Here is a 15,886-nt window from a genome sequence, read left to right on the forward strand (position 1 = left end):
GATTATTTACTCAGGTTTAGTTCACATGATAATTGAGGATAGCTTTCCTACTCTCTCTGTTTTTTCTTATTTGCTTCCTTTAAAAAGGTCTAAACCGATAAATCAAGCAGGCAGATATGAATTCATTTCAGAAATGTCAGTTTCAGGGTTTAGTCAGGGGTCAGTAACTAACAAGAGGATGCAGTCCTGAAACGCTAAACTAGGTTTGAGGTCATTTAGAAACAGAACACTTTGTCAACCAGAGAGCACTGACGAGTAGTCTTTACACTGTAAAAGGTGACACTAAATTTCTATCTGGTTCACAATCTATTAAACAAAGTAAACAATTTAATTATCTGTATCAGGCGGCAACTTCTGCTGCTGAGAAATGAAGCCAATGTGATTTAAAGACTGCAGTTCTTTAAATGACCACTTGAGCCTCTAAAAGAGAGTCACTCCTCATAGACCTCCATGTTAAATAAATACAACTTTACAGCAGAATTAAAACAACTCTTTATAAAACTCACCTGTTTAAAATATTAACTTAATGGTCATCGCATTTCCAAATAAACAACCATCTTAATATATAAAACAGAAACCTCCAGTGAGACTCAACCCTCTACCTCCTTTTTATACATTTTCTTGAATTGGTTAATATTTGTACTTTTCTTAATTTGTTCATTTGTACCATTGCATAAGTTCATCCCACAAAGTAAAATACACATGCTCTTCATATTGGTACAAACACAACGTTTCTCTTGTTGTTGCTTTGAGCTGTTGTTGCATATTGAGTGAAAGCTTTTGTTTGTTACACTTCTACACACTTATTCAGATACACAATGTGACGCTTTATGATCCAGAACCAGAACTGAAACGCTCCTTGTTAACGTTGCTCTCACATTTCTTACATGAGGTTTTAAGCTGATTTAAGGGACTAATTTCACACCCAGATATGTACTTTCATAGACTCTGTTGTCATAAACATCCATCATAACTTCTGCATTTGTTTTCCAGCACAAATATTTCCGAATAGATTGAGATTGGTTTTGCTCTAATGATGATTAGTTTATGTCAAACCATCGCTTTAATTTACTCTTTTCTGTTTTGACTTTAAAAGCTGCTGCAAATTCTCACCGGAACAAAAAAATATAAAACTAATTTCAGTATTTTTGATACTCATGCTTAAACCTTCTAAATTTGTTACTGTTAAATGATATATTTTTTATTTTTAAATTATTTCTTTCTGTCTTGCTTCTTTATTATTTTATTTCCTTCCTCTTTTAAAATGTTTTCATATTTTTTGTAAAGCTGCATTCATGTTATTTGAGTAGAAGCTACAATCAAATATCATGAAAGAAATGAATAGAATAAAATAAATGAAATAAAAACAGATTCAATTACATTTATTCTTTTTGTTTCAGAGTGTATAAATTATGTAAAATTGTGAAGGAAAATAGTTCTCTTTTAGAAAAACATTTATACATAATAATAATAAACATACTTATTTACAATAATCTTACAGATCTATGTTTATATCACTGATCCACAAACACTAATGAGTTAAAATGGAGACACCTGTTGGCGTGGTGTTGAATGGACTCTGCTCTCTGTCACTTCCTGTGTCAGCAGTGTGTTACTTGATGTCACGTTGTGTCGCAGATTGTTCCTCCACGTTAAACTTCTGGTAAGTTTTCACTGTTGATATTTCAAACGTTTAAGAATCTGCTGAAGAGTTTTACTGTAGTAAAAGTACAAATATAGTGAAATGTTTATCAGGAAGAATATTCTCATCATATCAAATACTCACTCAGTTAACTGCTCTGTGTACTTTTACTTTGGATACTTTAAGTACATTTAGAATATTTCAGTTTGTCTATGTTTTTAAAGAACTTTAACTTTTAAAACAAAGTATTTTAAGAGTGAAAAAACTGTTGAAAAAAACAATGGTTTTACAGTCAAATACTTAAAATACTGTATCTCATTGTTCAATGTTAAAGGTTCATTAAACTGTGTTAAAATACATTAAAAATAACTACGTTCAGGTTAATCTCTGTAAATATATTTAATGAAACAGCCCAGTTTAAATCTACAGCAAGTTCCTATTTAATATATTATAAGTATTTTTATGTATAATAAAAAAATATTATTTCATTAAACACAATAAGTATATAAACTAAAACTAGCTATATGTGCATTTACAGTATTAATCTGTTAATTTAAAGAATTATCATGTTTAATTAATTACAGTTATTTAGTTGTTATTCCACCAGTTTATCTACAGGAATCATTTCTTTTGCATGTTCAATAACTAAGAAAAAAAAGAAAGAAATGCAAAGTATTTAAAAGACAAATGTCTCAACATATAAAGTATTAATCAGCCATATTAGATAACTATTATATTTAAACAATGGAAAGTGGAAAAGCAATCAAAGTACATGAAAAATACCTTAATTTCAGTCATTGTAGTGTATTTATTAGTTACTTTATGAATGAACCGTTTACTGACAGTGATTTAAGATTGTTCTTTCTCCAAGAACAAAATAACTGAGACAATGTAGAAACAGAGAATAAATACTCTTCATCAAAAAGAATTTCTTCATATTAAGACAATTGTAACATTCAGAAATGTTCACCATGGATCCACATGGGTCTACATTGATCCACATGGATCCACTTTGATCCAACTTGATCCACATTGATCCACATTGATCCACATTGATCCACATGGGTCCACATTGATCCTTGTCATTATGGATCAACCTGCTGATCATTATCTTCTCAAAAAGTCAAAAGAAAGAGCGAAATCTTCACTTGTTTTGTGCTGCAGATGGTCACATGGTTGAAGAACTCACTGATCTGCTGATGTTGAACATGTTAGTGTTTGATTTGTGTGTTTGAGATGAAGAATCCACCAATCGGTTGATCCGTCCTAAAGGTCAGCTGAACACATCGCATCAACACACAGAAGTAATATAAAAAGTATAAAGAGATCAAACATTAACACTTCACTGCTGAGCAGATCATGTGACTCACAGATAACTAAAACATTTACAATCAAGTCGTACGTGTGTGTGTGTGTGTGTGTGTGTGTGTGTGTGTGTGTGTGTGTGTGTGTGTGTGTGTGTGTGTGTGTGTGTGTGTGTGTGTGTGTGTGTGTGTGTGTGTGTGTGTGTGTTTTCAAGCTGCAGCTTTGTCCTCTTATAAGACAAGACTGCACATATAACACAGCTGGAGCTCCTCCATGCGACACATTTAGAAACATGTGTGTGTATATATATATATATAAACTTAAATAAATATTTCAGTGCCTCTTAAGTAATTGTACACATAACGTGATAGTTAGACTCTCTCTCTACACATGATGAAATTAACAACAAAATAAGGAAAACATTAATCTGACTGAAATTCTCTTTAATTAACTATTATTATAAATCAGACATTGTGAGAGTCCTGATTCAAAATAAGGCTATAAACACACCACACATTCCAGCAGTTGTTTTTTAATGAGGTTATGAGGTCCACCAAACTCAAAGTGCTGCAATCTGATCCAACAGGCTGCAGTAAATCCTGCACAGTCAGATACAAAGTACAGTCAGATACTAGCATGTATAGTATCAGTACAGACCATACACGTTATAATTTGGTTATATTTGGAGTCTACAAAGAGAATGGAGTGGTAGTCACATGGTCTGCCTGATCAATAACCCGATAACGTTACCTGTATAGGTTCTATGAGGAGGTGGAGAGATCCGAGTCATTATTAAATGGAGATAACTACTGCTTGTTCTTGTGACTTATTCAAGTGACCTGAGCTAGCGTTCCTTGTGTGAGGGTTCTGTCTGTTATGTTTTAGTACTTGGTTGAAAAAATATTCAGGTGTCTGATTAAATACTACATTTCTGAAAAACATGAGAAGGCTGTGGTGGAGTTTACCAGGACAGTATAACATGCTGTATTTGTTCTTATTGAGCACTGGAGGGCCAATCTGGTAGCTCGGTTCTGAACTAGTTTTAGTTTATTTATCTCTTTCTTGTTCAGGGCTAGTTTGTTCACTTTCACACATTCAGACTCCCTCTCTAGATCCTGATTCAGGATGGTTACCAGTTCATCTTTGGTTAAAGCAGTGCTATACAGTGTTGTGTCATCTGCATACATTACCATGGTGGCATGCTCAATTGCTAGAGGCAGATGATTTGTGAAAAATAGAGAAGAGTAAGGGGCCCAAGCAGCTTCCTTGTGGAACCCACATCTGATGTATATGCATTCTGATAAGCTACCGTTAAAAAAGACTCTCTGCGATCTCTCAGAGAGATAACTGACCATCCAAGAGAATGCCGTACTGCTGAATCCTTATTTCTTTAGTTCAGTGATCATTATATCATGTTCTATTACACCAAGAGAAGTCTCATTGCAGTGATGCTGACCTGCTCTGTCCTCTAGCTGTCAGGAGACACTAGATGTGGCGTCCCTGATGCTTTTTAGACTTTTGACAGTGAGTTGATGAAGAAGTGACTTCTTGTCTCTCTGTGTTTCCAGCTGAAGATATAAAGTCCCTGTGACTTCTCCAGGAACATCGTCAGTCTGTCCCAGCAGGTGTGGACTCTGCTATGAACCAGTGTGAGGACGGAGAGGAGGGAGTCCCTCCCTCTAAAACCGCTCTGTGTGGGGAACATGACAGCCACACCAAAGCTCAGAGGTGAGACCAGGATCTCTAACTGTCCAGGACTCAAATCGCTCCACTGTCATCATTCACCCAACTACTGAATCATGATGCGAACTCCTGACTTTATTAGTGAGCGAAGAGACGGCGTCTTCCATCAGATTATGTCTCGATGAACAGGAGAACGTTACTCATCCACTGTCTTTGTTTGTGTCAGGATGCAGCAGCAGAGACCAGGACCTGAACCTGGACATGGACCTGGGCCCAGCTGTGTGTCCATAAAGAGTGACCAGTCTATAGGTCGCTTTATTACCTTTAAAGTTGGACCAGCTGCTGAAGGAAGGTAAAAGTTTAGAACTGAACTTTGATGAATCAAAGTCGTGTGACGTGAGTCTAAAACTCTGAAACTAAGAAGGGAGTTCAGGTCCAAACCTGATCTCATGTGATACAGATCTATTCATAGTATTGATCCAGATACTAGCATCAATTCTCAAAACAAGACTCATCATTAGTTATTGATAAAATGATGAACAGAGATAATCAATTAAGGGAATTTAACGAGTCAGAATCTGGTCAAAAGTATTTTTTTCATTAGTCACTTGTTTGCTTTAGGATGCAGCAGCAGAGACCAGACTCTCCTGGACCTGGACCGGGATCTGGACCTGGGCCCAGCTGTGTGTCCATAAAGAGTGACCAGTCTTTAGATCATTTTTTTGACTTTAAAGTTGGACCAGCTGCTGATGGAAGGTAAGAATTTAAAACATTGTTACTCAGAACAACATTCACTGTTGAATCAATTTGATTTCACTTTTATGAAAAATAACTGAACCTAGAGGTATATTAATTGATATCTGTACTTGTTGTCTGTCTAAAGTTTTGAGTTTAAGTCAAATAAAAAGACGACCAACCTTCTGATTAAATATGTACCTGTCACACACCTGGACCTGATGCTGCAGTCTACGCACATTTTATTGTTCGCTTGCTCTCCATGATTCAGAGCTTTTCAGTTGAACAACTTGGATAGCAGGTAGGTGGTCTGGGAACTGAAGAACAGATCCTGGAGTCTCAGCCAGATGACCTGGGGGATGGAAAGGGGCGGAGCTCAAGATCTCAGGTAGACGAGGGGAACCTCTCAGGAAGAGAACCAGATGGCAGAGCTGATGAATGGAGAAGGTCTGAAGGCCGACCAGGAGGTGTGGTTGATGAGCAGAGGACGTTTGGAGGACTGGCTGGAAGTCTATCAGACAGGCAGAGCCACTCCGGCGGATGACCAGGAAGCTGGGGACGTAGACGGGACCCTTTTGGAGGACTGAGACAGAGACAGGACCCCTCTGGAAGGCTGAGACAGATACAGGACCTGTCTAGAGGGCTGAGACAGAGACAGGACCCCTCTGGAAGGCTGAGACAGATACAGGACCTGTCTAGAGGGCTGAGACAGAGACAGGACCCCTCTGGAAGGCTGAGACAGAGAGGGCCTTTCTCAATACCCAAGTTCACAAGTACAAACTTGGAGTCTGGACCAGAGTCCAGAGAACGCAGTACAAACAATTGGAACAGCAGCTTACTTGACGACATCACCACCTCAGTCAAATATTTAGTTTTACAATCAAACTAAATATGAAAACCCTGCTTTTTACGTTTTCATTTAAAATAAAAAAATATATATTATTATATGTGTTATTTTTATGTGTGTGTGTGTGTGTGTGTGTGTGTGTGTGTGTGGGTGTGGGTGTGGGTGTGGGTCAGATCTGGATTGCTGTATGCTTTGCCGACAAGGAAAACACTAGAGAGACGTCACTACCAGCGGCAAGTTTCAAAAAGACTCGCTCAGATCAGGCAGTTCTAGGCGGGTAACATGAGCGCTGAGCCCCCCGTGCTGGTTTACTGCCGGTCCCGCTAGTAACGCCTCACATCTCCAAAATCGTCGGAGCAGATTTTTAAATCGGCTGAATCTTGACAAACCGACCACAGATTTGATAGTTAAACAACTAAATTCTCGCCTAAAAACATCCTAAAATTACTTTCAGTGACTCAACAACAGTAGTATTTCGAAAGTTTCAACTTCCAGTTGTGTGATTTCTCCTCCGCCATTGTTTCCTCTTGCTGGTGCAAAATGCATTCTGGGATATTTGGCTGACCCAAAAACAGACAAGTCACCTCCGATGCATCCCCGGTAAAATGGGCGGAGCGAGCCACATCCGGGCATTTTGATCTGGCTTGGCTCGATGCAAACTTTGAATTGGAACAATACTTCGGCTGAGACTGATGACGTTTCACAAGTCCACGAGTTCACAAGTACAGAGAAGTACGCATATTGAGAACGGTCCAGAGACAGGATTACTCTGGAGGGTTGAGACAGAGACAGAACCCGTCTAGAGGACAGCATGGGTGTTAGAAGTCAGGGAGGGCAGCCAGAAATGGAACAGCACAGCAGCAGCTGAGCTAGCAAGAGTGGCAACACCACCAGTTGAATGCTCTTGTGAACCTTCTAACGCCGCCAATCAGGAACAAACTCTGAGCAGGACTGTGACATCTAAATGAACGTGACCTATTCAAATTCACTTACACATCTCTCTGAAACAAACACCCTAATGTGCAACAGCGGGACAGTCACCAGGAACCGTTGTAATAAGTTAGAGGGGGATTGGTTAGCTGTGAAGTGAAAAAGCCTGAGCAGAGTTCGTAGCTACACCTTCGAGAAAGAATGCCTCGTTATACGTAGGTATAAAAAGAAGTCTTTGTATGCAATCGATGTATTCATGAATCAGTTGGATGAGTCGAACAACCAGCAATCTTCCAACCAGGAAACCGCTGTTTGTTTCCCCGTCTGAAACTAGAAGACTCAAAACTTTGGTAATTCAGTAACGGCACTTCCGTCGTTATTTCAACCTAAACCACGGACTTTTCCGAAACGTAACCAAGTAGTTTAGTTGTCTCAACCTAACTAAGTAGTTATGTTGCCTGAACCTAACTAAGTAGTTTTGTTGGTATGGAGGCTCCGACTTAGACATAACACAACCAACTGTACCCCCAGTTGTCTGGTCATCATGTTATTTCCATTAGAAAAATCAGCTGTGTGCAGATTTGAGTCTGTAAATGTCCTTAAACTTTGTTTTCTCCTCAGAGTTCAGCAGCAGAGTTCAGAGGTTCAGTCCACCCACCAGCATCAAACACAACCGGACTCCATATTTATGGTTTGTACATGTACACACACAACTTTCAACATTAACTACATCAACTACAGATGAATGCTAAACTACCATTCAGGTCCCAGCAGCCTCCACGCTGCTCTGTTTAGACCAGGAGGCCTTCAGACTGACGGATGAGTCACATGTTGTGTTCTCAATATTTAATATTCAGTTTATCATTCTGTTCCAGCTGCTGGAGGAGAACATCGTGACTTTTGTGAAGAACGAGCTGAAGAAAGTCCAGAGAGTTCTGAATCCAGATTACCCAGAATGCTTAGAGAGTCAGAAGGAGGATGAGGAGGTGTTGGACGGTGAGGATGAAGAGCAGAGGAGGGGCAGCAGAGAGGCATTTGTGAAGATCACACTGAACTTCCTGAGGAGAATGAAGCAGGAGGAGCTGGCTGACCGTCTGCAGAGCAGTAAGAGGATTTCTCTAAAGATTTAACATGCTGGATAAATGTGACGTTTACTAATATCTCAAGAGATGGACCAACATATATTCATAGACTCATTCTTTGAGGAAATTACATGTTGAAATCTATTCTTTGACTCATTGATCTTCTTTGTTGTGGGTTCATTCAGGACTTCTTGCTGCAGTTTGTCAGCGTGAACTCAAATCTAACCTGAAGAAGAAGTTCCAGTGTGTGTTTGAGGGGATCGCTAAAGCAGGAAACCCAACCCTTCTGAATCAGATCTACACAGAGCTCTACATCACAGAGGGAGGGACTGCACAGGTCAATGATGAACATGAGGTCAGACACATTGAAGCAGCATTCAGGAAACCACACAGACCAGAAACAACCATCAGACAAGAAGACCTCTTTAAAGCCTCACCTGGAAGAGAGGAACCAATCAGAACAGTGATGACAAAGGGAGTGGCTGGCATTGGGAAAACAGTCTTAACACAGAAGTTCACTCTGGACTGGGCTGAAGACAAAGACCACAAGGACATACAGTTCACATTTCCATTCACTTTCAGAGAGCTGAATGTGCTGAAAGAGAAGAAGTACAGCTTGGTGGAACTTGTTCATCACTTCTTCACTGAAACCAAAGAAGCAGGAATCTGCAGGTTTGAAGAGTTCTTGGTTCTGTTCATCTTTGACGGTCTGGATGAGTGTCGACTTCCTCTGGACTTCCACAACAATGAGATCCTGACTGATGTTACAGAGTCCACCTCAGTGGATGTGCTGCTGACAAACCTCTTCAGGGGGAAACTGCTTCCCTCTGCTCGCCTCTGGATAACCACACGACCTGCAGCAGCCAATCAGATCCCTCCTGAGTGTGTTGACATGGTGACAGATGTCAGAGGGTTCAATGACCCACAGAAGGAGGAGTACTTCATGAAGAGATTCAGAGATGAGGAGCAGGCCAGCAGGATCTTCTCCCACATCAAGACCTCACAAAGCCTCCACATTATGTGCCACATCCCAGTCTTCTGCTGGATCACTGCTACAGTTCTGGAGGATGTGACAAAAACCAGAGAGGGAGGAGAGCTGCCCAAGACCCTGACTGAGATGTACATCCACTTCCTGGTGGTTCAGTCCAACCTGAAGAAGGTCAAGTATGATGGAGGAGCTGAGACAGATCCACACTGGAGTCCAGAGAGCAGGAAGATGACTGAGTCTCTGGGAAAACTGGCTTTTGATCAGCTGCAGAAAGGCAATCTGATCTTCTATGAATCCGACCTGACAGAGTGTGGCATCGATATCAGAGCAGCCTCAGTGTACTCAGGAGTGTTCACACAGATCTTTAGAGAGGAGAGAGGACTGTACCAGGACATGGTGTTCTGCTTCGTCCATCTGAGTGTTCAGGAGTTTCTGGCTGCTCTTCATGTCCATCTGACCTTCATCAACTCTGGAGTCAATCTGCTGTCAGAAGAACAAACAACCTCCCGGTTGTCTAAAGTCTTTAGAGACAAACCTAAACCAACACATCTCTACCAGAGTGCTGTGGACAAGGCCTTACAGAGTCCAAATGGACACCTGGACTTGCTCCTCCGCTTCCTCCTGGGTCTTTCACTGGAGACCAATCAGACTCTCCTACGAGGTCTGCTGACACAGACAGGAAGTAGCTCACACACCAATCAGAGAACAGTCCACTACATCAAGAAGAAGATCAGTGAGAATGTGTCTCCAGAGAAAAGCATCAATCTGTTCCACTGTCAGAATGAACTGAATGATCATTCTCTAGTGGAGGAAATCCAACAGTCCCTGAGTTCAGGACGTCTCTCCACGGATAAACTGTCTCCTGCTCAGTGGTCAGCTCTGGTTTTCATCTTACTGTCATCAGAAAAAGATCTGGACGTGTTTGACCTGAAGAAATACTCTGCTTCAGAGGAGGCTCTTCTGAGGCTGCTGCCAGTGATCAAAGCCTCCAACAAAGCTCTGTATGTGGACACACAGATTACATGCAGTTTTATATTATTACCAAAAAAAAGACCTGATTGTTTTTTTTTCATTGATTTCTCATGAATCGCTGATTCTTCTTCAGCCTGGATGGCTGTAACCTCTCAGAGAAAACCTGTGAAGCTCTTTCTTCAGTTCTCAGCTCCCAGTCCTCTAGTCTGAGAGAGATGGACCTGAGTAACAACGACCTGCAGGATTCAGGAGTGAAGCTACTGTCTGCAGGACTGGAGAGTCCACACTGTAAACTGGAAACCCTCTGGTCAGAATACAAGAATTTAACCTTTAGGGCTTTCATTGACTTTATATTTTATTATCAAATCAACTGACGAACGATCTTCTTCAGACATGCTAAATCTGAAATGTAACTGGTAACTATAACTGGTGTCGTGGAGTAAAATAAACAGTATCTATTCATGTTTTGTATGTATGAAGTACCATAGTGTGTGTGTGTGTGTGTGTGTGTGTGTGTGTGTGTGTGTGTGTGTATACAGTATATATAAATAAATAAATGTCAAGAAAACATCTGTGTGTGTTTAGTCTGTCAGGCTGTCTGGTCACAGAGGAAGGCTGTTCTTCTCTGGCTTCAGCTCTGAGCTCCAACACCTCCCATCTGAGAGAGCTGGACCTGAGCTACAATCATCCAGGAGACGCAGGAGTGAAGCTGCTGTCTGCTGGACTGGAGGATCCACACTGGAGACTGGACACTCTCAGGTATGAAGAGACACAAATAGACTACACACTCAGGTGTGGACAAACAATTGTAATGGTGGCTATGAGCGAGTTACAGTTCAGGAATCGCAGGATTGGAACTAAACGCAGGGGACAAGTGGCCTAGTAACTGAAGATCTATGATGGCCTAGGGGCTGCAGCACAGCAGGAACTTGTATTCTTTTGTATTCAATTGTACTGCAAGTGGCTTGACGTTGGCTGGGACCCCTGACTCAGGAAACTGTTTGGGCTTCAAGTGGGTATTAATTGTGCTGGTCTGCAGAGACCTTGAGTCATTGGGCAGCTGGGGCTCGGGATTGCTGGGCAGCTTGGGGGACTGACACTTCCGGGACCAATGGTTTCTTCTAAGGGCTCCAACCTTTAGATACCTTGGAGAAATTCCTTGGCGATTTCCCCAGAAAGGGGAGTGTTCAAAGTCTAAAGGGTTTGGATATGACAGGAGGCTAACTCGCTCTGGGTCAGGAGCAGACAGGAAGCTAGCTGGAGGATAGCTGGCATTCAGGAGAGCAGATTCAGGATGCTGAAGGACAGCATGCTGAAGACTAGTATGCTGGTAGATAGCCAGCTAGTTAGCAGGTCAGGGGCTAGCTGAAGAGGGAGCAGGCTGGGAACTAGCAGACTGAGAATCAGGGGTAATGAAAAAATCTCTAGGGAACTTGGGTTAAGAGCTCCTCCACCATGGCTTTTAACCTCCAGACATGCCTCTTTGTACTCCCTACTAGGGGATCTCTTACATTCCCTATTCACACAAATAAGGGAGGCCGCTGAATCATAAAGTTAATCTTCCATTAATACATGCTGGGTTCATACCTGGGTCCATAAAAAACATGAAGGTAATCACTGAGAAAACAAATCACTAGGAATTGGGGCTCTAATACTAGAATAAACACAAAAGCATAAAACCTGAAACTGAAACACAAGGACTAAATACACAAGGAACTAATTAACTAATGAAACTCAGATGTGATTGAAAACAGGCGAGAAAAAGACAAAAGCAGGAAGTAAAACAAAACAAGACACATGGGGAGAGTAGCTTTCAAAATAAAACAGGAAGCAGACTGAACAAAAAAACAAACATGACACTATGAAACTGATCCAGACTTTGTGTCTTTCTTCAGGGTGGACCATGGTGGACTGCACAGACTGAGACCTGGTATCAAGAAGTGTAAGTGTGTTTTAAGTTTGATTCATGAGAACTCAGCTAGATTTTTACATCGTCATGACGATAATGAATTATAAAAAGGCTTCTGATGACTTGCTGTCATGTCCAGTAGTTTCTTGTCCAGTGCTGAACAGCGTCTTAGTCAGCCGAGACGTCGAAAATCATTCTGGTCAATATCCCCTCTATGTCATGGTCTTGGGTTTCGTTTAGCTGGTTTCCTGTTTTATTTTGAATTTCCCTGCCTCTTGTGTCCTGTGTTCACTTCACTTCCTGCCTTTGTGTGTTTTCCCCGCCTGTGTGATTGTCTGCCCTGCCCCTGATTGAGTCCTGTGTCTAATCACCTGGACCTCCCCAGTGTATTTAAGCCCTGTGTCCCCTGTCTCAGTGTTGGTTCGTCTGATATGCTACCTGCTCTGCTTTCTGTTCTGATCTTCAATGATTCCTGGCATGTTCCCTGCTTTGATCCCTGTTCTGGCTCTGCTGTGTTCCCTGTTAAGTAGTTCTGATGTTCTGGATTTTTTGTTACACATTTTTGGCTCACCTGCTCTGCATGTTTTGGTTTGAACATTTTCTTTATTATTAAAATCACCATTGATCATCGCTCTGTTTCCCAGTGTCTCTCTGCGTTAGGGTCCATGCCTTGCTACCATTTAGAGATATTTACACTCAGAGTAAATATCAAGTGTTTTGTATCATCAGAAATTAAACAATGTTATCTTTCAATTTATGGAACACTGCAGTCGTTTACTTTTTCCAAAATATAATTACACACTAATACCAAACAGTCTGCCGTGTGAAACACTATAACACTGAAACTAGTAAAGTGGAAGGTGGGATAGATTATGTAACAGGCTCATCTGAGATCAAAGCAACAAAATAGGGAAGTCATATGAGGGCAAATCACTGTCAAGATCCACGGGCGCGGGTGTAGAGGTCCGCATGCTGCTCAAACAGGCACGCATGTAAATTACTTTTGCAAGAGCTTTTCACATGCAATATTAAAAAAAACACCTTCATAGCGCCACCTAGCGTCGCACTCAAAGCATCTCACGTGAGCAGAGATGTTCAGCGCGGGGTGATGTCAAAGCGCTCATTAAAGTAATTTGCATGAGCGCCTCTTTGAGTTGCATGCGTGGATCTAATTCATGCTCGACGATATTGACAGATATTTGCCTTCATATAATCAGGTCGGTTTAAATGATAAAGTTGTATAAATATCAGCAGATGATAACCTGCAGATGTTCCGTGTCTCGTTCTCTCCATCAGATGTCTGTGAACTGGAAGTGGACACAAACACAGTGAACAGAAAGCTCAAACTGACTGACAACAACAGGGAGGTGACACATGTGGCAAAGCTACAGTCATATCCTGATCATCCACACAGATTTCATGACTGGTGTGCTCAGCTGCTGTGTAGAACTGGTCTGACTGGTCGCTGTTACTGGGAGGTGGAGTGGAGAGGAGAGGTTCATGTAGCAGTTTGTTACAAAGGAATCCTCACCAAGGGAGTGGACAGTTTTGGCTATTGGTTTGGAGAGGATGATCAGTCCTGGAAATTGGTCTGCTGGAGAGATGGTTACATTGTGAAGCACATGAACAGAGAAATATACATCACCATGAAGTCCTCCTCCTCCTCTGGTAGAGTAGCAGTGTATGTGGACTGTCCTGCTGGCTCTCTGTCCTTCTACAGAGTCTCCTCTGACACACTGATCCACCTCCACACCTTCAACACCACATTCACTGAATCTCTTTATCCTGGGTTTGAGTGTCAATCGAAGGGTTCCTCAGTGTCTCTGTGTTCTCTTTAGGTCTGAGAGTCTCTCCTGAGGACAGAATCTCTGCTGCTGAAATCAAAGTGCAGTCCATCACACACTCACAAATCATTAATTTGTTTGATTCCATTACTTTGATTATTGACATTTTAAGTGCTAGTCCGAGGTTAGCTTCTCTACTCACTATTTGTTTTACTAGCTTCATGATTCACGGCTTGTTACCAGACTCAATGCTGTCCGTTCTCTTTGTGCCAGTCATTAAAAACAAAGCTGGTAAAGTGTGTAGCCTAGATAATTACAGGCCCATTGCTTTGGCCAGCGTACTGTCAAAACTCGTAGAACGAATCCTGCTGTCCAAGCAACTGAAAGCCTGTAATACTGGGTGCATGATTAGAAATACTCTGGTTAACCACATCATGTATGCAGATGATCTGGTGATTTTTAGTCCATCTAGCGCTGGTCTTCAACAGCTCCTTACTATATGTACTGTGTCTGGTGTGGAACATGACATCAAATACAACAACAGTAAGAGTGCTGTCTTGATCTGTCCAACCAAAGAGGACAAATGTCTAAACTTCCCTGACTTCAAATTGTCTGATAACTGGGTGTTTGTGATGAAGTAAAATATCTTCTTAATTTTTATAACAGAACACATGACCGATGATAAGGACATTTCTAGACAATGTCGTATGATGTATGCACAAGCAAACAGTTTCTTACGCAAGTTTGGTCTGTGTACAGATGGAGTGAAGATGTCTCTGTTCAGAGCATGTTGTACACCACTCTACTGCACACTTGTGGTCAAACTACAGAAAGAAGAGCTTACAGAGACTTCAAGTAGCTTCTAATGACGCTGTGAGGATCCTGCTGAAGAGACCGAGGTGAAGTAGTGCTAGTGGAATGTTTGTGAATGCAAGAGTCAATACCTTCCAAACTGTTTTAAGAAATCTCATGTATAATTTCAATAATAACATGCAGGTGGAGGGGGGGGGGGGGGGCGTTAAAGGTGTGTAGATGTGTGTGACCATCAGGGAACAGAACAAATTGTGACAGAAAGTGATCAAATGAACAAACGCCGACCCTCGAGATAAAAAAAGTTTCGATTTTATTAACAGCATTTAGAAACATTGGACAATATGATGATTGTTTGAAGAACCTGTTTGTCTCCAAATGTTAAATAAATTAAAGTACATTTCAAAATATTGAAGAAATGACACAAAAAAGAGTTCATTACATATTGAGTGTTTCTAGATAAACTGTGTGACCACAGCCTTCCACTTTCATTCCTTCTACCACCTTCTTGAGAAGGTATGCATCGCCATATTTGTTCATATCCAAAAACCTGTTGATGCCTAAGTCTTTCATGATGTTTAAAAGTAGGTGTGTTTCTCCTTCTGACCAGACATGTGGGTTTTTCTTTTGGGTATTCATCTCTAAAAAGTGATTGTAGTCTGTGTGTCGCACACTTTGGTAAAAACCTCATTGAAACGTATATTCTGAATGATATGTATTCATGTCCAAAGAATGCTCCTAAAACCAGAATAATATCAGCACATCACGTGTCGTAATATGAAAATGGTCCTTTCGGAATGAGACCTAACTCAGAATATCCAACCTGAATATGAGGTCTACATGATCCATATCAAATTCTGAATATTGTCACATTAGTAATGTGTTACATAATAGTAAAATCAAAATCGACAGCTTTTAGTCTGAGGTGTTGATCAACTGCAGCAGTGGATCAATAAGTGAATATGTCTGAACAATCAGCACAGAAGTCTCATCAAGTCACCACTGAGGTTCAGATCCAACGTAAACTCACAGAAATATGTGGAATGACCAAGACCTCTTGACGGCACATCACGTGGTGACGGCTCGTTCTGGTAGAATTATGTGCTGCCACCGCGGAAACAGTTCAACGTAACGCCAACTGACATTTGTCACGGGACTTTTTAGATAGCCCAGGTGATTTAAGATAACTCAAAGGTGAC

The 15,886-nt window shown here is 41.1% G+C and overlaps 1 protein-coding gene across 1 annotated transcript; it reads left to right on the forward strand.

The window, feature by feature from the left end:
• Positions 1–1,615: 1,615 nt before the first annotated feature.
• On the forward strand, positions 1,616–15,111 carry LOC137886373 (NLR family CARD domain-containing protein 3-like). The gene is made up of 11 exons (XM_068728830.1): positions 1,616–1,663; positions 4,516–4,675; positions 4,857–4,982; positions 5,252–5,386; positions 7,764–7,833; positions 8,018–8,246; positions 8,410–10,213; positions 10,318–10,491; positions 10,770–10,943; positions 12,080–12,126; positions 13,390–15,111. The coding sequence occupies exons 2-11, from the start codon at positions 4,587–4,589 to the stop codon at positions 13,929–13,931; spliced, it is 3,390 nt and encodes a 1,129-aa protein (XP_068584931.1). The 5' UTR covers positions 1,616–1,663; positions 4,516–4,586; the 3' UTR covers positions 13,932–15,111.
• The last annotated feature ends 775 nt before the right edge of the window (positions 15,112–15,886 follow it).

The sequence above is a fragment of the Cebidichthys violaceus genome, unplaced genomic scaffold (assembly GCF_023349555.1).
Source record: "Cebidichthys violaceus isolate CVI_PGR_0920_01 unplaced genomic scaffold, fCebVio1.0.p SCAF_43, whole genome shotgun sequence".
Taxonomy (NCBI): Eukaryota; Metazoa; Chordata; class Actinopteri; order Perciformes; family Stichaeidae; genus Cebidichthys; species Cebidichthys violaceus.